The sequence below is a fragment of the Rhinoraja longicauda genome, chromosome 18, assembly GCF_053455715.1.
Source record: "Rhinoraja longicauda isolate Sanriku21f chromosome 18, sRhiLon1.1, whole genome shotgun sequence".
NCBI classification, from domain to species: Eukaryota; Metazoa; Chordata; class Chondrichthyes; order Rajiformes; family Arhynchobatidae; genus Rhinoraja; species Rhinoraja longicauda.
This window is the reverse complement of record NC_135970.1, coordinates 18,086,940-18,108,609: the sequence shown is the minus strand read 5'-3', so window position 1 is coordinate 18,108,609 and position 21,670 is coordinate 18,086,940. Positions and strand designations below refer to the sequence as shown.

The 21,670-nt window shown below is 43.5% G+C and overlaps 2 protein-coding genes across 2 annotated transcripts in view; one reads left to right on the top strand and one right to left on the bottom strand.

Annotated features, from left to right (window-relative positions):
• The window catches only part of LOC144602290 (galanin peptides-like), a 411,360-nt gene that overhangs the window by 55,352 nt on the left and 334,338 nt on the right, over window positions 1-21,670 (bottom strand). The gene's annotated exons all lie outside the window — the stretch shown is intronic.
• Window positions 1-21,670, top strand: part of LOC144602286 (sperm-specific sodium:proton exchanger-like) — a 159,929-nt gene that overhangs the window by 20,748 nt on the left and 117,511 nt on the right. The window contains exon 4 of the mRNA XM_078415200.1: window positions 14,853-15,018. Coding sequence (XP_078271326.1) covers window positions 14,853-15,018 — 166 coding nt within the window. The remainder of the gene's footprint in view (window positions 1-14,852; window positions 15,019-21,670) is intronic.

The window sequence follows — 21,670 nt, the reverse complement described above, 5'->3', positions numbered from 1 at the left end:
TTAACAAATTGTGAATATGAAGATGAGGTAAAAGGGAATACAGGAGATATTGCAAAAGACTCTCGGAAGAATGGGAACAGAAGTTCTAGAGCGGAAAAGAAATTAAGGGCAGGGCCAATTGTGAACGATGTGAGAGGGGAGGTAAATACAGAAGTTAAAGTGTTGTACTTAAATGCGCGTAGTATAAAAAATAAAGTGGATGAGCTTGAGGCTCAGTTAGTCATGGGCAAGTATGATGTTGTAGGGATCACTGAGACATGGCTACAAGAGGACCAGGGCTGGGAACTGAATATTCAGGGGTACACAACGTATAGAAAAGACAGACAGGTGGGCAGAGGGGGTGGGGTTGCTCTGATGGTAAGGAATGATATTCATTCCCTTGCAAGGGGTGACATAGAATCAGGAGATGTTGAATCAGTATGGATAGAAATGAGAAATTGTAAGGGTAAAAAGACCCTAATGGGAGTTATCTATAGGCCCCCAAACAGTAGCCTCGACTTAGGGTGCAAGTTAAATCAGGAGATAAAATTGGCGTGTCAAAAATGTAATGCTACGGTGGTTATGGGAGATTTCAACATGCAGGTAGACTGGGAAAATCAGGTTGGAAATGGACCCCAGGAAAGAGAGTTTGTAGAGTGCCTTCGAGATGGATTCTTAGAACAGCTTGTACTGGAGCCTACCAGGGAGAAGGCAATTCTGGATTTAGTGTTGTGTAATGATCCTGATCTGATAAGGGGACTAGAGGTAAAAGAGCCATTAGGAGGCAGTGATCACAACATGATAAGTTTTACTCTGCAAATGGAAAGGCAGAAGGGAAAATCGGAAGTGTCGGTATTACAGTATAGCAAAGGGGATTACAGAGGCATGAGGCGGGAGCTGGCCAAAATTGATTGGAAGGAGGCCCTAGCAGGGAAGACGGTAGAACAGCAATGGCAGGTATTCCTGGGAATAATGCAGAGGTTGCAGGATCAATTTATTCCAAAGAGGTGGAAAGACTCTAAGGGGAGTAAGAGACACCTGTGGCTGACAAGGGAAGTCAGGGACAGCATAAAAATTAAGGAGAGGAAGTATAACATAGCAAAGAAGAGTGGGAAGACAGAGGATTGGGACTCTTTTAAAGAGCAACAAAAGTTAACTAAAAAGGCAATACGAGGAGAAAAGATGAGGTACGAGGGTAAACTAGCCAATAATATAAAGGAGGATAGCAAAAGTTTTTTTAGGTACGTGAAGAGGAAAAAAATAGTCAAGGCAAATGTGGGTCCCTTGAAGACAGAAGCAGGGGAATTTATTATGGGGAACAAAGAAATGGCAGACGAGTTAAACCGTTACTTTGGATCTGTCTTCACTGAGGAAGATACACACAATCTCCCAAATGTTCTAGGGGCTGGAGAACCTAGGGTGATGGAGGAACTGAAGGAAATCCACATTAGGCAGGAAATGGTTTTGGGTAGACTGATGGGACTGAAGGCTGATAAATCCCCAGGGCCTGATGGTCTGCATCCCAGAGTACTTAAGGAGGTGGCTCTAGAAATAGTGGAAGCATTGGAGATCATTTTTCAATGTTCTATAGATTCAGGATCAGTTCCTGTGGATTGGAGAATAGCAAATGTTATCCCACTTTTTAAGAAAGGAGGGAGAGAGAAAACGGGTAATTATAGACCAGTTAGTCTGACATCAGTGGTGGGGAAAATGCTGGAGTCAATTATAAAAGACGAAATTGCTGAGCATTTGGATAGCAGTAACGGGATCGTTCCGAGTCAGCATGGATTTACGAAGGGGAAATCATGCTTGACAAATCTACTGGAATTTTTTGAGGATGTAACTAGGAAAATTGACAAGGGAGAGTCAGTGGATGTGGTGTACCTCGACTTTCAGAAAGCCTTCGACAAGGTCCCACATAGGAGATTAGTGGGCAAAATTAGGGCACATGGTATTGGGGGTAGGGTACTGACATGGATAGAAAATTGGTTAACAGACAGAAAGCAAAGAGTGGGGATAAATGGGTCCCTTTCGGAATGGCAGGCAGTGACCAGTGGGGTACCGCAAGGTTCGGTGCTGGGACCCCAGCTATTTACGATATACATTAATGACTTAGACGAAGGGATTAAAAGTACCATTAGCAAATTTGCAGATGATACTAAGTTGGGGGGTAGTGTGAATTGTGAGGAAGATGCAATAAGGCTGCAGGGTGACCTGGACAGGTTGTGTGAGTGGGCGGATACATGGCAGATGCAGTTTAATGTAGATAAGTGTGAGGTTATTCACTTTGGAAGTAAGAATAGAAAGGCAGATTATTATCTGAATGGTGTCAAGTTAGGAGGAGGGGGAGTTCAACGAGATCTGGGTGTCCTAGTGCATCAGTCAATGAAAGGAAGCATGCAGGTTCAGCAGGCAGTGAAGAAAGCCAATGGAATGTTGGCCTTCGTAACAAGAGGAGTTGAGTATAGGAGCAAAGAGGTCCTTCTACAGTTGTACCGGGCCCTGGTGAGACCGCACCTGGAGTACTGTGTGCAGTTTTGGTCTCCAAATTTGAGGAAGGATATTCTTGCTATGGAGGGCGTGCAGCGTAGGTTCACTAGATTAATTCCCGGAATGGCGGGACTGTCGTATGTTGAAAGGCTGGAGCGATTGGGCTTGTATACACTGGAATTTAGAAGGATGAGGGGGGATCTTATTGAAACATATAAGATAATTAGGGGATTGGACACATTAGAGGCAGATAACATGTTCCCAATGTTGGGGGAGTCCAGAACAAGGGGCCACAGTTTGAGAATAAGGGGTAGGCCATTTAGAACGGAGATGAGGAAGAACTTTTTCAGTCAGAGGGTGGTGAAGGTGTGGAATTCTCTGCCTCAGAAGGCAGTGGAGGCCAGTTCGTTGGATGCTTTCAAGAGAGAGCTGGATAGAGCTCTTAAGGATAGCGGAGTGAGGGGGTATGGGGAGAAGGCAGGAACGGGGTACTGATTGATAGTGATCAGCCATGATCGCATTGAATGGCGGTGCTGGCTCGAAGGGCTGAATGGCCTACTCCTACACCTATTGTCTATTGTCTATTGTCACCAGAAAAGACACCCAGGAACTGGTAATGTCCATGAATTGCAGACTTCAAGCAGTCATTGCATTGAGGGGCGGCGCCGCGTCTGCGGCAGCGGCTCGCCTGCAGTCTGTCTTTCTTCTTTCTTTGCCTATCGTCAGCGTTAGATGTATGTAATAGTCTATTTTAAGCTGTGTATTAAGGGGGGGGAATCTTTTTTAAATCTCTTCAATGGAAATGCAACCTTTTTCCGTGTCGTATCTCTGTTCGCGCTACTGCCTAACATCGAGTAGTTGGCGGCCTCCTGCTGGGATTGACCTTGAGGGCTCCGGTCGCAGAGCCCCTGTGGACTTACCATCTCTGAGCTGGCTGACTTTCGGAGGCTGTGGTAGCTCTGTGACTGCGGCTGCGACTACTTCGGAGGCTTCAGCCGCGGGCTCTCTGGACTGTAACATCGGGTGCTCGCTGGTCCCTGGTTGGCGACCGACTTTTCGGGAGCTCCAGCCATAGCAGCTTCGACTGGCCCGAATTGCAAGGGTCGAATCGGCCCGTTCGCAGGATCTTCCATCGCCCGGCGGGGGCTTCAAAAAGTTGGGAGCCTCGATCGCCTTGACGCAGCAGTTTGACTGGCTGACCGCGGGAGAAGAAGCAAGGAAGAGATCAGACTTTTTACCTTCCATCGCAGTGAGGAGGTGCCTGGAGGAGAGTCACTGTAATGGATGTTTATGTTAAATTTATATAATTGTGTGTTTTGTTTGCTTTTTATTGTTATGACTGTATGGCAACGACATCTCTTACAAATTTATTTTTGAATGACAATAAATGCATCAATCAATCAATCAATCAATCAATATGCAACAAAATACTAAACATGAATACTTTTATTTACATGACATTGCTGTGTCCCAAACATTATGGTGCCCTGAAATGGGGGGACTATGTATAAACATTGCTGTTTTTTCTACATGGGTGAAACCAAAATGTGTAAAAATGGCCTTTGATAAAATCTGACAATGTATACTTTAACCACATGTGATTTTTTTTCGAGAACAAATCTCAAATTGTGCAGTACAGAGGCAAATAAATAAATGATGGGTCTTTGTCCCAAACATTAAGGAGGGCATTGTACATGCTTTCAACCTTTTGTATCTTCTGCCCACTAGGAATGGGGAAAAATTGCCGTTGACTTCGATCGCTGCTTTCCCAAAGCAGCGTGAAGTGTAGATACAAGAAACTGCAGATGCTGGAATCTCAAGCAAAATAACATTGCATGGGAGCGAGGGAAAGTTTAAACTAGAATGGCGGAAGGATGGGAACCAGAGCAGCAAGTCAGCAAATGGAAGGGCTGATGAGAAAGTAGAGGTTATGACAAGTGAGTCTCAAACGAAGGGCAGGCAGGGAGAGGTTCATGATTATGGGGATAATGAAGGGCAAAATTGTGTTTATTTCAATGCAAGGAGTATTGTGGGAAAGGTTGATCAACTTGGAGCTTGTTTTAATGCTTTGAATTATGAAGTGGCAATTACGGAAACTAAAAGCTCAATGTGGCTTAGTTTCGATGTTTTGGACGAGATAGATGGAGTTAAAAGAAGTGGAGTTGCTTTAGTAATCAGGGAGAATGTTGCTCAGAGTGGATATTCTGGAGGGTGTCTACTGAGTAATTATGGGTTGAGCTCGAAAACAAGAAAGGAGCAATTACTCCAATGGAATTATATTATAGTCCAGCCAATAGCCAGTTGGAGATAGAGGATATGTAGAAAGATTACAGAAGGATGCAAGAACCACAGTGTTGTTGCCATGGGTGACGTTAACTTCCCCCAATATTGACTGGGACATACTCGGGGCAAGAGGATTAGATGTGACAGAATTTGTAAGGTGTATCCAGGAAGGTTTCCTTAAACAGTATGTGGACCGTTCGACTTGAGATCCATAATTGTACCTTGTATTGGGTAATGCCAGGTGACTGTTACAGTGGAAGAGCATTTTGGAGATGGTGATCATAGCTCCATAAATGTTTGAATAGGGAATGTCTGGATGTTGGACGGAGGTACTTAATTGAGACAAGGCAGATTATATTGGTACGGCAGGAGCTAAGGAGGGTACATTGGGAGCAGTTTTTATTGGGCAAGTTCACAGATGACGTGGGAGTCGTTTAAAGTCAGCTAATCAAAGTGCAGGATCAGCATGTTCCATTAAGGAGGAGGGAAAAGGACATCAAGGTAAGGGAACCGTGGATGACCATGGAGGTTGTAAACTTGGTCATGAAGAAAAAGGAGGCGTATGTGAGGTTTAAGAAGATGGTGTCAGACATGAGGAATACAAAGTGAGTAGGAAAGAACTCAAGCAGGCAATAGAAGGACCAATAATAGTGGGAGCTTGGAGCGCATTGCCAGGGATGGTGGTGGAGGCAGATACGATAGTCGATAAGTGGCTTTTAGATAGGTACGTGGAAGTGCAGGGAATAAAGGGCTATGGATCACTTACAGGCAGATGAGATCAGCTTAACTTGGCATCATGTTCAGGACAAACATTGTGGGCTATCGGGTCCATTCCTGTGATGTACAGTTCTATGTTCTAACACAGTGCTGGTAGAACTCAGCAGGTAGAACTCAGCAGGTCAGGCAGATCTGGGGAGGGAATGGATTCCATTCCTGACTAGCATTTTGTGTTTTGCAGCATGACGTGTAGGTGGAGTTGATGAGGGGGATGTGCTGATTTATGTGATAGACCGGGCTAAATCCTCAACTCTCTGCAATTTCTTGCAGTCCTGGGCAGAGTTGTTGCCAATCCTGACAGTATGTTTTCTGTACTGCATCTGTAGACATTGGTAAACGTGTTGTACACATGCAAAACTTCCTTTATCTTCTGAGGAAGTAGAGGAGATGATGTACTTTCCTGGCCATCGCTTCATTGTGGTTTGTCCAGTTTAGATGATGATATTCTCACCAAGAAACTTGATGATCTTGACCATCTCCACTTCAGCACCATTGAAGCTGACTGGGGTGTGTGCGCCACCTCCTTTCCTGAAGTCAATAGACTAACTCCCTAGTCTTGCTGACATTGGGGAAAAGATTGTCTTGATAGTATTTATCTATGCTCTCTACTTCCTACCTGTACTCCATTTCATCATTGTCTAAGATCCTGCCCACGAAGGTGGTATTATCTGTAAACTGGAGTTAGAGCGGAATTTGGCCGTGTAGTCGTGGGGTGCATGGAGAGTATCATAAGGAACTGTGAAAGCATCCTTGCAAGGCACTGGTGTGGAGGTTTTTCTGCCTATGTTCTCTGATAGTAATCTATGAGTCAGGAAGTCAAAAATCCATTTGCAAAATACGGTGCTGACTCCTAGATCCAGGAGCTTGAGATGAGTTTGGTTGGGATATGATTTTGAAGGTGGAGCTACAGTCAATAAATAGGAGTTTGACCAAGGTGTCCTCTTTATCCAGATGTTCCAGCGATGTGGGTAAGGCCAGGGAGATGGCATCGGCAGTGGACCTGTTGCAACAGTAGGCGAACTGCAGTGGATCAATGCTCTATGGGAACCTGAAGTTCATGTGTGCCATGACCAGTGCCCCGAAGCTGGTAGATGTCAGAGCCACAGAATGGTAGTCATTAAGGCATGCTACCTTGCTTTTCTGTGCCACCAGGATGTTAGTTGTCTAATTAAAGCACACAGGACCTCCAAATGGAGCAGCAAGAGGCTAAAGATGGTCTGCGCAAGTCTTGAGGATGTGGCTGGGGACTCCATCCGAGTCTGTAGTTTCCTACGGGTTCAGTCCCAGGAAGGCCAATTTGTCATCTGTGAGAAGGACTTGATACAGACTGTTGGGGTGGGTGAAGTTATGTGGCTGACCTGTACAAAGCAAACATAGACTGTATTGATCTCGTCAAGGGGTATGGGAGCACGTTGTTACCAGCAATACTAATTTACTTTATAGCCCGGTCATGCAATCCTTGCCACAATAGACGGGTATCCGTGTAATTATCCTGGGAATCTTGCGAGGACCGGAATAATTTCTTGGCATCCTTGATGGCTTTGCAGGGGGTCATAATTAGATTTCTTGTACTGTCCAGGATTGTTTGGCCAGAATGCTGAACAAGCATTTCACCTGGAAATGGATCTTGGGGTTTATCTATAGTTTCCGGTCAGAGAACATTTTGTATGTCATCTTGGCCATTCATTCCTCTACACGCCTACTGATGAAATCTCTGACGACAGTGGTACACCTTGGATTGGTCCCCGAATCTGTACCAGTCTACTAACTCAAATGAGTTGACAAGGCAATCATTGTTTTCTTGGAACAGTACTGTATGGCTTTCTGTACTGTATCCACCTGCTTCAGTTAGTCAGGTTGCCAGATTTTCCAAAATGTGGTTGGGGGATGGAGCAGTAAAATAATAAAATTAGCTAAATGTTGCAAAGCATTATTGTGGTGGGAATTCTTTGTTTTGATTGGAGGAAGAGAGACTGTTGTATTGGCTAAATGTTGGTGCTGAGATCACTGCTTATGTTGAGTGCTTGGACAAGGCCATGCAAGGGACAAAATCAAAATTTGCTGATTATTTAAGATTTGGGAAGATTGTGATAAGTCTTCAGACAGTCACTAGTATAGGGGGATTGCCATCAGGAATACATGGCAGTTTCCGGCATACACTAGTAACATGCAACACGTTCTTACCTTGCAAAAAAAAAAGCCAAAATGGTCAATTTTTGTGCTGTATAAAATGGGAAGAACCTGGAGGATTCGGCGGAGGAAGAGGAACCGGGAGAAGGGCTGCAAGGCCCGCGGCCGCAGGAAGCAGCTGGGAAGACGTCTGGCCAGCCGGCGGGAGAAGGGGAAATGCGGCCAGGAAGGGAGGCAGGAGCACAAGGCTGAGAAGCAGGGGACCGCCGACCGGCTGGCGGGGGTTGAAGAAGAGGAGGAGGAAAGGACGGGGTTGAGCGAGCTGGGAGGAGCAGCGGGAAGAACCCGAGCCGAGGGACCTGGTGGGTCTGCAGGGGCAAAAGCAGCGAGAGCTGGAGGTCGGTGACCCGCTGGGGCCTGAGGGCGAAGGGCCCAGGGAGCCATGCTCGACTGCCTTGGAGAAGAAGGCGGTGAAAGAGGAGGAGGAGCGGAGTGTCGAGCCCGAAGAGGAAGAGTAGCTGGGGAGAGGCCGATCAGCAGTGGAGGCCGAGCAGCAGTGAGAGCTGGACTGGGCGCTGGGAGCCGAGGAGGAGGACCGGGCCACGGCTGTGCTCGGCAGCCCCAGCCTCGAGGTGTTGAGTGCCGGCTGTGGAAACGGAGCCTGGCTGACAGAGACGGTGAGCGGGGAGAAGGGCTGGAGGGCCAGTAGGAGTGGTGAGGGGCCAAAGAGCTGCACCATTCAACTGCAACACCCTCTCAAATTAGGACTGATGAATTGTTCCACAACAGAAGTCATTCCAAACATAAAATAGAAGAAAAAGACTAAGCAAATATCCCAACTCTTCAATGGCAGCCATAGTAAGTGCTTACCTGAAGTTCACTGCTTGCACTCCAGAAGGCGTTGCGTGGCAACAGTACGGGTCAGGGGCCGTGACCTCGCCTGCCGTGCAATCCCCCTATACTGGTTGAACTGGTATACACGTGGAAATTTTAAATATAATGTGAAGTGATGAATTTTAAAGAACAAGTCAAGTCAAGGTGCAATCCTAAAGTAAGTGCATAACTTTTTGACGGTGATGGGACAGGAAGCGAAAGCAGCTAAAAACCACTGGATCAAGGTCACAGAAGTTCAAAAGAAAGAAAGTTATAGCAAACCTTTGTAAGATGCCAGATCAGCCACAACTTGAGTGTTGTGTCCATTTCACCGCACATTAGAAAAGATGCATAGGGTTTTAAAAGAAAGAAAAAAATTACTGGAATATTCCAGAGTTAAGAAATCTTCACCTTTTAGTCGGCAGAAGATTGTGTCATGCAGCACTGTCGAGGAAATTAACTTAGAGGAAAATTAAAGGAAAAACGGAGACTGAGTTTCGCTTCAAAGGCTTTATTGCATCATATCATGGAGATATGGCAGCAGTTAACTGCTCACCAGTTCTGTCTTTGCAGCAGAATTAGCTGGCAGTTATACAGTGCAGTAAACAACTTTTTGTTAGATACAATTATATGAAAATATACTCCGTCCTTGGCTATATGTTTTCCTGTTATTACTATCTACTGAATGGGAATTAATAATTTCATTAGTCATTATACTTTTTGTTTGTTCTTATTCAACAACGGATGGTTAATACAAGTCAAACATAATACAAGGGAATCTTGACATTATTCTATCTCTTTCAAGCAGACCGCACCACTGCCCCCTCCCCGAGCCAATCATAAGCTGCCATTGTCTGCAACGTTTCTGCGCTTCTAGCGGCTCGCTGTGCAGGTGGTCTACCCAGCTATTGCTGTTGTGTTTTGTTCATCAACGCTATGCATTCCCAGACAATAAACACATTCTAGGAAATAACGTGTCTGAAACCTGTTTTGCTCTGCAGCTGGTCAACAAGCGATGCCAATTGCCACATCCGCACACCCTTTCGTTACCTTATTTAATTACAACCGTAATTAAGTATTTGGAGATTTTATTTTTTCTTCTACAAGCACACACATGACCTCGGACCAATTTGTCCAAGCCTAGTTTTATAACTGAGCTATTCCCATTTGGCATATATACCTCAATCACCTGTCACTTGCCTGGCTTTGTCTCTGGCTATATTGTTGGTGTATCAGTGTTGCTGGATTAAATTCCTACAACAGCAGAGAGAAATTGGATAAAAGCAATTTTTTTGGTGGCAATTCTGGACAATCGGAACAAGCGATGCACATCTCCCTAGTTAATCTTTTTATCCGTCTATCGTGAAGGTGTTGAGTCTTTAGAACGTATAAAGCCACACCTTTCCAGTTGGTCTGTTAGCCAAACTAATTGGTTCTTATTCAATCAAGCAAAAGTTTTGTTTAACCAGGTCATCTAGGAAGAAAGACCAACCCCACTCCAATTTTTATCTGTCTGCCACTACTCATGTTATTTCTAGCAAGGATTTTTTGGTAGCTGATTAAGGGAAAATCAGATTATTGAGGCAAATTATAACATTCTTCAATTGAGATGATCTGTGAATGTTAATATTTGGATTGAACATGCAACAATGTTATATAAAAACATTATTTTGCCAGATAAATGCACTGAATCATAAGGGGGCTGTATATATTTAATTTAAAGTAACGAGTGTTGTACTGTTTTGAGATGGAAAAATAATGTATTGAAAATAGTCTAATATTTAATCTCCCACTGGCTGAATTTCTGACAGGTGGTGCTTTTGGCTGGTCCCGGTTTGGTCCTGAGTGGTGCAATGATTGCTCTTTTGGCTGTTAAGGTTTACACATTCAACTGGGATTGGTACGTTGGCATGATGTTTGGGTCAATTCTTGCCTGCACTGACCCCATTACGGCCGTCAGTCTGCTTAGGCGTCTAGGTATGACACAAATTTTTCACATCCCTTTTGGATCTATTTGAATTGAGAACTACTTGCTACCTTTTTAAATTTTAGTTTTTGGTAAAATTGTTGGATTGCAGTCTACTGCCAGATTTTATTATCCCATTACAACAATACAATGCTGCAGAATGCAGGGTCTTTACAAGTGAAGATTAGATTTACATAAGAGGGCTTTTGTTAAGGGTGTAGTGATTATAGAATCATACAGCACAAAAGAATGTGATTACCTTGTAGCTTTGAAAGCTCTTTGAAAGACCTATCAAAGTAGTCTCAGTTTCCTGCTCTTTCCACAATCCTTCACAAGGTCTATAAATTAATTTACAGGAGTTTTTGTTTTTGTAGGAATATGATTGGGGAGAAATTGAACAGCACTACAAAATGTGCTCTGGTCCTCCAATATGTATTTAGCTGTAGCCTGCTAAAGCTTGAGGGGTTCTTGCTGGACATTTGAGTGTGGTCTTCAGTATCATGATTGCAACAGTCACCTGCCTTATAACAATTGGTGCTCTCCACTTTCTGGAGTGACTAACACAAACTGGAGCAAATGAATGATAATTGAACCCGAGCTGTCTTTCTTGAAGTGGGGTGGGGTGTGTGGTAGTCAGGCAGAAATTATTTGGAACAACTCTGCCATCACCTTCTCTAAAGTGTTCAGAGTTTGGAAGGGAGTAGGTCACCCTTTTTCTCAACCCACAGAAAGCAGTATGAATGTGGCATGAAACAGACAAAACAGTTAAGCAGTAGTGGATGGATACCACAGAGGTAAACAGTGATAGGAGCAAAAACAACAGAGACTTGGACTTAGTCCGAGGTCATTAGACTTCTTCCCACACATGGTCAAGATCAGTGAAGAAGACTTCATCTCCCTTTTCACCCCTACTGCTATTCCTCTCCCACCCATAAAGCCACGTGAGGGGTGTAGAAATAACATTTGAATGGCCCACTCTTTTACATTTGACACAACTACAATATAAATGCCAGTATTTCAGCTTCTGTGCACTGCCAGTTATTCATCTGGCAAGTACATCAATTAAACCATCTTTCGCACATAATTGGAGGTAATGGCACAGGGATGAGGCTTGTGTACCTATGCTGATTTATTATCATGGAAGTAAAAACCTCTGTCATGGTGTTATTATGGCAGAGCTTTAGTCACTGGAGATGGTGAGAGCATGGAAGATAAAACCATGTTAAACCTTGTTTAAGCTTACATCGGCCATTTAGTAAAGTAGTGCAGGAAGCTACAGTGAGCTAGGTCAGAGTGAGAGTAGGTAGGAGAATTAAACGAGCAAGGAAGTGGAAGATCAGAATCATCCTGGTGGACTGAATGCAGATACTCTAAAAAGCAGTTAGCCAATCTGTGTTTGGTCTAATATGGAGGAGACCATATTGTCAATGCCAATTTCAACGTATTAGATTGGAAGAGGTCTTAGTGAATTGTTGCTTCATTGAAAAGTTTTTTTGAGTCTTTGGATGGTAGAAAGGGAAGAGGTGATGGGGATCTACTGACTATACCGGTGTGGCCATATTCATGCATCCACTCAGCATTCATCCAGCCTGAATGGCTACACTTTGAATAGGAATGAAACACCGTTAGTACCTAAAGTTGGAGGAATTCATTGAAAAGAACAGGGCGATGGAGACCAATTTATATGCTATATTATTTAATACGAAACCTTAAAATAACTGAGCCTCAAGCAAAATACAATAGAGTCTGAAAATTCAGAATAAAGACAGAAAATGCTGGAAGTGTGGGGCAGGCAGCATCTATTGTGAGAGAAATAATATTTCAGGGTTCTGATGTTAACTTGAAATGTTGGCTCCTTTTCTCTAACCACTAGTGTTAGCCCTGATGAGTATGCAGAACATTTCTGTTTGCAATACCTAATTAAAATATTGGACAGCCCTTTGCATGAATTATGTTTGTTGTTTAATTATGGCTAGTTAATTTAACATGCTAATAAAATGAAAAATAAATGACAGTGGACTTAACAGTTCATTATCTGATCTGATGAGAGGCTAATAAAACAATATTATGTCTAAACCCAGTCTTCAACTCTTGTAGTCGTTTAGGTTATAAGATAGCGTGTTTATTCAATACCATTAGTGTTTCTCCTTTTGCCACCCTCACAGACAGTGAATTCTGCCCCCTGTGAAATGTCATTCAATGGCAAGGCAGAAATCGATTCCTCGTCACTGAAAACAAATCCAGAATGAAAAGCAAATATATCTCTAACCATGTACCTGTCTAAATGACTTTAAACATCAACATTGTACCCGCCTGTACAATTTCCTCAATTTAAAAACAACACCCTCTGTGAAGAAATTGCTGCTCGGATCTCTTTTAAATCTCCCCCTCTCACTTTAAACCTACACGCTCTAGTTCTGGACTCCTGTACCTTGGGGAGGGGGGCTGTGACCATTTACATTATCTGTGTCTCAGAAGGTTTTGTATACTTCTATAAGGTCACCTTCTTACGATCCAGGAAAAAAGTACCTGCCTATCATTATGACACAAACCCTGGTAACATCCTGCTGAATTTTTTTTGCACCGTCTTCAGCTTAACGGCATCCTTCCTATAGCAGGAACTGCACACAATATTCCAAATATGGTCTCATCAGTGTCTTGTACAACTAACATCATGTTCCAACTCCTCTACTCAATAACCTTGTTGATAAAGGCAAGTGTACGTAAAGCCACCTTTATTGAAGAGATGTTATTTTAAGCAACTCTATCATTTGGCTCAATTGAAGGACATAGGGAGAAACTTTATGTTGGTGCAAGGATGAAGATCACAGTACACAGATTGGCAAACCTCACCTGAAGAAAATATTTTTACTAGCAATGAGTATATGGAATGCACCATCTGACGTGTCAGAGACAGTTTCTGAATGTATCTTACAAAAAGTAATTGAATTGAAAAATTTGCAGTGTTTCAGCTAAAGTGAGATCAGCATTCATCTCATAGAAAGCTGATTTAGAGGGCCAAATGGCCTCCAGTGCCATTTCCATTCTAATAGATGTGTTGTATATAGCAATTTTTCAAGGTTTCTTTGATAGCATTTACCAAGTCTAGCTTGCATCATTTAGAAAGAATAGAATGAATACCATAACTTCCAGTTAGTGTTCCAAGTTCCATGATGATTTGAATACATAATCATTAGTGAGACAAAGGTTAACATCCACCTGCCCTGATTTCATCTACTGCTTTCAGTGCTCCCCAAATGTGGCCCCCTTTACATTGGCACAACCAAATACAGTATAAAGTAGGTGACTGTTTCACTGAACACTTGCCCTCAGTCTGCCAAGGCCTACTAGATTTTCCGGTTGCTAACCATTTTAACTCCCATTCTCCAATTAGTAGGCATACTAATTTTTTCATCATGGGCCTTCTCCATTGCCAGAGTGAGGCCACACGCAAATTAGAGCACTTTATAATCTGCTTAGAAACCATACAAACCAACAGTGTGAACATCTAAAATGTTTAATTTTAGGTAACAATCCAACCCCCCCCCCTCCTCCTCTCTTCCCTGTGCCCCATCCGATATGCACTAATTTCTCCCACTATTCAGTTCCCCATTCACATTCACTCCACCTCCCCCCCCAAATCCTTTTTCTTTCCTTATTTTACACCCTTTTTTCATCTATTTGTCTCTGGCCTTTGTCCACCCATCTGCCAATCAAAAACCTCAATCACCTGTCACTTGCCTGGCTTTGTCTCTGGCTATATTGTTGGTGTATCAGTGTTGCTGGATTAAATTCCTACAACAGCAGAGAGAAATTGGATAAAAGCAATTTTTTTGGTGGCAATTCTGGACAATCGGAACAAGCGATGCACATCTCCCTAGTTAATCTTTTTATCCGTCTATCGTGAAGGTGTTGAGTCTTTAGAATGTATAAAGCCACACCTTTCCAGTTGGTCTGTTAGCCAAACTAATTGGTTCTTATTCAATCAAGCAAAAGTTTTGTTTAACCAGGTCATCTAGGAAGAAAGACCAACCCCACTCCAATTTTTATCTGTCTGCCACTACTCATGTTATTTCTAGCAAGGATTTTTTGGTAGCTGATTAAGGGAAAATCAGATTATTGAGGCAAATTATAACATTCTTCAATTGAGATGATCTAAGTGAATGTTAATATTTGGATTGAACATGCAACAATGTTATATAAAAACATTATTTTGCCAGATAAATGCACTGAATCATAAGGGGGCTGTATATATTTAATTTAAAGTAACGAGTGTTGTACTGTTTTGAGATGGAAAAATAATGTATTGAAAATAGTCTAATATTTAATCTCCCACTGGCTGAATTTCTGACAGGTGGTGCTTTTGGCTGGTCCCGGTTTGGTCCTGAGTGGTGCAATGATTGCTCTTTTGGCTGTTAAGGTTTACACATTCAACTGGGATTGGTACGTTGGCATGATGTTTGGGTCAATTCTTGCCTGCACTGACCCCATTACGGCCGTCAGTCTGCTTAGGAGTCTAGGTATGACACGAATTTTTCACATCCCTTTTGGATCTATTTGAATTGAGAACTACTTGCTACCTTTTTAAATTTTAGTTTTTGGTAAAATTGTTGGATTGCAGTCTACTGCCAGATTTTATTATCCCATTACAACAATACAATGCTGCAGAATGCAGGGTCTTTACAAGTGAAGATTAGATTTACATAAGAGGGCTTTTGTTAAGGGTGTAGTGATTATAGAATCATACAGCACAAAAGAATGTGATTACCTTGTAGCTTTGAAAGCTCTTTGAAAGACCTATCAAAGTAGTCTCAGTTTCCTGCTCTTTCCACAATCCTTCACAAGGTCTATAAATTAATTTACAGGAGTTTTTGTTTTTGTAGGAATATGATTGGGGAGAAATTGAACAGCACTACAAAATGTGCTCTGGTCCTCCAATATGTATTTAGCTGTAGCCTGCTAAAGCTTGAGGGGTTCTTGCTGGACATTTGAGTGTGGTCTTCAGTATCATGATTGCAACAGTCACCTGCCTTATAACAATTGGTGCTCTCCACTTTCTGGAGTGACTAACACAAACTGGAGCAAATGAATGATAATTGAACCCGAGCTGTCTTTCTTGAAGTGGGGTGGGGTGTGTGGTAGTCAGGCAGAAATTATTTGGAACAACTCTGCCATCACCTTCTCTAAAGTGTTCAGAGTTTGGAAGGGAGTAGGTCACCCTTTTTCTCAACCCACAGAAAGCAGTATGAATGTGGCATGAAACAGACAAAACAGTTAAGCAGTAGTGGATGGATACCACAGAGGTAAACAGTGATAGGAGCAAAAACACAGAGACTTGGACTTAGTCCGAGGTCATTAGACTTCTTCCCACACATGGTCAAGATCAGTGAAGAAGACTTCATCTCCCTTTTCACCCCTACTGCTATTCCTCTCCCACCCATAAAGCCACGTGAGGGGTGTAGAAATAACATTTGAATGGCCCACTCTTTTACATTTGACACAACTACAATATAAATGCCAGTATTTCAGCTTCTGTGCACTGCCAGTTATTCATCTGGCAAGTACATCAATTAAACCATCTTTCGCACATAATTGGAGGTAATGGCACAGGGATGAGGCTTGTGTACCTATGCTGATTTATTATCATGGAAGTAAAAACCTCTGTCATGGTGTTATTATGGCAGAGCTTTAGTCACTGGAGATGGTGAGAGCATGGAAGATAAAACCATGTTAAACCTTGTTTAAGCTTACATCGGCCATTTAGTAAAGTAGTGCAGGAAGCTACAGTGAGCTAGGTCAGAGTGAGAGTAGGTAGGAGAATTAAACGAGCAAGGAAGTGGAAGATCAGAATCATCCTGGTGGACTGAATGCAGATACTCTAAAAAGCAGTTAGCCAATCTGTGTTTGGTCTAATATGGAGGAGACCATATTGTCAATGCCAATTTCAACGTATTAGATTGGAAGAGGTCTTAGTGAATTGTTGCTTCATTGAAAAGTTTTTTTGAGTCTTTGGATGGTAGAAAGGGAAGAGGTGATGGGGATCTACTGACTATACCGGTGTGGCCATATTCATGCATCCACTCAGCATTCATCCAGCCTGAATGGTTACACTTTGAATAGGAATGAAACACCATTAGTACCTAAAGTTGGAGGAATTCATTGAAAAGAACAGGGCGATGGAGACCAATTTATATGCTATATTATTTAATACGAAACCTTAAAATAACTGAGCCTCAAGCAAAATACAATAGAGTCTGAAAATTCAGAATAAAGACAGAAAATGCTGGAAGTGTGGGGCAGGCAGCATCTATTGTGAGAGAAATAATATTTCAGGGTTCTGATGTTAACTTGAAATGTTGGCTCCTTTTCTCTAACCACTAGTGTTAGCCCTGATGAGTATGCAGAACATTTCTGTTTGCAATACCTAATTAAAATATTGGACAGCCCTTTGCATGAATTATGTTTGTTGTTTAATTATGGCTAGTTAATTTAACATGCTAATAAAATGAAAAATAAATGACAGTGGACTTAACAGTTCATTATCTGATCTGATGAGAGGCTAATAAAACAATATTATGTCTAAACCCAGTCTTCAACTCTTGTAGTCGTTTAGGTTATAAGATAGCGTGTTTATTCAATACCATTAGTGTTTCTCCTTTTGCCACCCTCACAGAATTCTGCCCCCTGTGAAATGTCATTCAATGGCAAGGCAGAAATCGATTCCTCGTCACTGAAAACAAATCCAGAATGAAAAGCAAATATACCTCTACCATGTACCTGTCTAAATGACTTTAAACATCAACATTGTACCCGCCTGTACAATTTCCTCAATTTAAAAACAACACCCTCTGTGAAGAAATTGCTGCTCGGATCTCTTTTAAATCTCCCCCTCTCACTTTAAACCTACATGCTCTAGTTCTGGACTCCTGTACCTTGGGGAGGGGGGCTGTGACCATTTACATTATCTGTGTCTCAGAAGGTTTTGTATACTTCTATAAGGTCACCTTCTTACGATCCAGGAAAAAAGTACCTGCCTATCATTATGACACAAACCCTGGTAACATCCTGCTGAATTTTTTTTGCACCGTCTTCAGCTTAACGGCATCCTTCCTATAGCAGGAACTGCACACAATATTCCAAATATGGTCTCATCAGTGTCTTGTACAACTAACATCATGTTCCAACTCCTCTACTCAATAACCTTGTTGATAAAGGCAAGTGTACGTAAAGCCACCTTTATTGAAGAGATGTTATTTTAAGCAACTCTATCATTTGGCTCAATTGAAGGACATAGGGAGAAACTTTATGTTGGTGCAAGGATGAAGATCACAGTACACAGATTGGCAAACCTCACCTGAAGAAAATATTTTTACTAGCAATGAGTATATGGAATGCACCATCTGACGTGTCAGAGACAGTTTCTGCATGTATCTTACAAAAAGTAATTGAATTGAAAAATTTGCAGTGTTTCAGCTAAAGTGAGATCAGCATTCATCTCATAGAAAGCTGATTTAGAGGGCCAAATGGCCTCCAGTGCCATTTCCATTCTAATAGATGTGTTGTATATAGCAATTTTTACGGCAGAGATTGATAGATTTTTAATTAGTATGGATTTGGGGTTATGAGGAGAAGGCAGGAGAATGGAGTTGAGAGGGAAAGATAGATCAGCCACGATTGAAGGGTGGGTAGACTTGATGGGCCGAATGGCCTCTTTCTGCTCCTATCATTTATGAACATAAGTTAACATCAGCCTGAAAGAAGGGAAATGTGGGAGACAGTTGAAGATTTAGAGAATTTGTTAATTTTGATATTAAAGTCTAGAGAGTAGTCTCGAAGATGTGAGGAATGGGCAAGTGAATTTGTGTTGAATGCGCAAATAAGAAAAAGGAGTAGTGTGAATTGTGGGAGGAGAATATTATGAGCAGCAAGGTCATAAGTGTGTGCAGGGAGTAAAGAAAAGCTGTGGCATTGGCGACTTAGGTAATATTTACTTGACATGGTTGGCTTGGATTGCTTCTGCCTCCTGAAAACGAAGCTCTTTGTGTTGACCTGCTATGATGTCATTTACAGACAATGAAATGTTTCTTAGAAAGCTTGTGTGGTTGCAAGAGGAATTGGTAGAACTATCCGAGGCTAGCATTCGAAAAGTTGACAAAGGAAGTCCAGCATTGGATGAAATGGTATACCTAATTATTCCATGGATCCTCTTTTGTTTTAGCTATTTTAAATAACAGAAGTATAGAACTGAATTCGATATGAATAAAATTAAAAGGTGATGACAGTTTTAAGGCTTGGATTGAAATATGCAGTAATACAATATTAGGAAATAACTAGACCAAGTGGACTCATTGGGCCTATTCCTCATTGGGTTCCCACCGTGATATGGGAAAATTGAGTTTGTTCTTTAAAATAAATGGCATTGTTTTTCTTAAAAATAAAATAAATCTTATCTGGCTTGTATACACTGGAATTTAGAAGGATGAGGGGGGATCTTATTGAAACATATAAGATAATTAGGGGATTGGACACATTAGAGGCAGGAAACATGTTCCCAATGTTGGGGGAGTCCAGAACAAGGGGCCACAGTTTAAGAATAAGGGGTAGGCCATTTAGAACGGAGATGAGGAAGAACTTTTTCAGCCAGAGAGTGGTGAAGGTGTGGAATTCTCTGCCTCAGAAGGCAGTGGAGGCCAGTTCGTTGGATGCTTTCAAGAGAGAGCTGGATAGAGCTCTTAAGGATAGCGGAGTGAGGGGGTATGGGGAGAAGGCAGGAACGGGGTACTGATTGAGAGTGTTCAGCCATGATCGCATTGAATGGCGGTGCTGGCTCGAAGGGCTGAATGGCCTACTCCTGCACCTATTGTCTATTGTCTATTGTTTTTACTTTTTATCGTTAAAATCCTCTCTTGGAGATCCTCGAGACTGTGCCCTCATTCAGCAGCCGCGTCAGCTCGACTGCGACGGAGGTTGATTTGTGTGGGAAGAAACCGCTCCCCCCACGTGGGACCTGGACCAGTCGAGCGGGAGGTCGGAGCCAATCATTCGACCCGACGTGGGAACCCAAGCCAATCGGGTGTCGAATAGGAGGTTGTAGCCAATCAATGGACCCCACTTGAGGGTGAGCGGCAGGAGCAAATCAGGACGTGCCAGCGACCAATCAGATTGGGTAGCACCGGCGCTCCCCCCACGTGGGACCCTGGCCAATCGGGCGTCGAGCATGAGGTCGGAGCTGTACACAAAATGGCAATTCTCCCCCAAATGCGCACGCGTCGGAGCTGAAGGTAACGTGGCAACCTTCCCCCAACTGCGCACACGCCGGAGCTGATCACAATAAGGCAACCCTCTTCAAACCGTGCATGCGCAGATGCGACAGCCATCCATTAGGCCCAAAGCTCTCCTGCATTGGTGTAACACCCTCCCCTCCCCCACTTCCACTGCCCACCCACCCCACTCCATCTGCCCCTCCCCATCACTCCATCTCCCACTCCATCCCCCCTCCTCACCCACTCCATCCCCCCCCCTCCTTCCCCCCACTCCATCCCCCATCTCACCCACTCTATCCCCTCTCCCCTCCACCCACCCAACTCCCCTCCCGGGCGGGAAGTATGTCCCGGGGCCGTAGGCGGGCGAGGGGGGACAGAGAAGGGGAGAGGGAGCCACTCACCTCGGCCTCGTGCTGCCAGCACTGCAGCCAGAGTGAGCTGTGGACCTAAAGCCTCTCCTGCATCGGTGTAACACCCTCCCCTCCCCCCCAACCCAACTCCCCCACCCCTCGCCCCTCCCCTCCCCTACCACCCCCACCCCTACCCTACCACCTTCACCCCACCCTTCCCGCCTCCCCCACCCCTTCCCTTCCCCCCCCACCCCAACCCCCTCTCCACCCCTACTAACCCCTCCCCTTCCCCCACCCCTTCTACCCCCTCCCCTTCCCCCACCCCAACTCCCCCCCACTCACCCACCCCATCTCCTCCCCCTCCCTCCACTCCCCCTCCACTGCCCCCTCCCTTCCCCCCCGCCCCGCAGCCTCTGGTGCCGCGCAGCACCAAGGGAGGAAGGTCAGGCGGGAGGCATGCTGGGACGGGTGGCGGTCGTCCCGCTGGTCCTCCGGGGGGGAGGGGGGGAGAGTGCATTTGTTAAAGTCAGTCCGCGCCCCCTCCTCGTTGGCCGCGACTTCCAGCACTCTGGCAGGCCCCACCCCCGGCAGTCATTTTAATCCCACCCCCACCCCCCCCCCCCTCATTGGCCGTCACTCGAGCGGGTGCCATTGTGACGTCAACGCTGAACACGGGCAAGATAAGTGGAAATTTTAAAAACTTTATTACTGCCCAGGCGCCAGAGCTGATCTGGCAAGCCTTGATCATATGAACCGGTCCCAACTGCGCAGGCGCGGACTCAGACTTCCCATTGTGACGTCATACGCGGGTGATGGCTAAAGGGAGAAAAAAGTGATTTTTTAAACTTTAAAAAGAGATTTTGAAAGATTAAAAAGTGATTAAAAAAAATAAAATAACATTCATTGAAACCACAGGACAATGGTGAGTAAGGTGGGCCTAAAATCGTCGCGCTATCGTGTACCGTTTTGGCTGTGTCAAGCTCCAAATAATATACAATTAATATACACACAAACAGAGACTTTTAGAAATATAAATATATATATATATATAGATAGATGTATATGGATAAATATAAATTAATACTTCACTAAAATAACCATGAACCTTAGTCACAACAGAAGTAGATTTACAATATATTTCTGGTGTATATTTGCAGGATCAATTGAATGCTAATTGCTTGAGGAGATTGGGCTGGATCACTTGAAAATATATTAAAATGTCAAAAAGGTATTAATGCTCCTGCTGTTTAGTGGTGGAACAAACAAAGTTTAGGAGAGGATGTATGACAATGGAAGCTTTTAAAATGTGCAATCTATCCATGAACATTTGAATAGTAAAATGGCTGGTGGCAGAACATCTGGAATTGATGCGAATGTATTGGCTGTACAACAGTAAAGCATGCTTCTAACTGGAAGCTGAAGCCATGGTTTCTTTGTGTTTTAGCATTAGAAGTAAATACAGGAATATGCTATATGGTGCAGCCTGGATGCCTTTTGAGTCGTCTAGAATCTTCAATGCTAGTCACTTCAGAAGAGAGTAATTGTACAATTGCATTGTA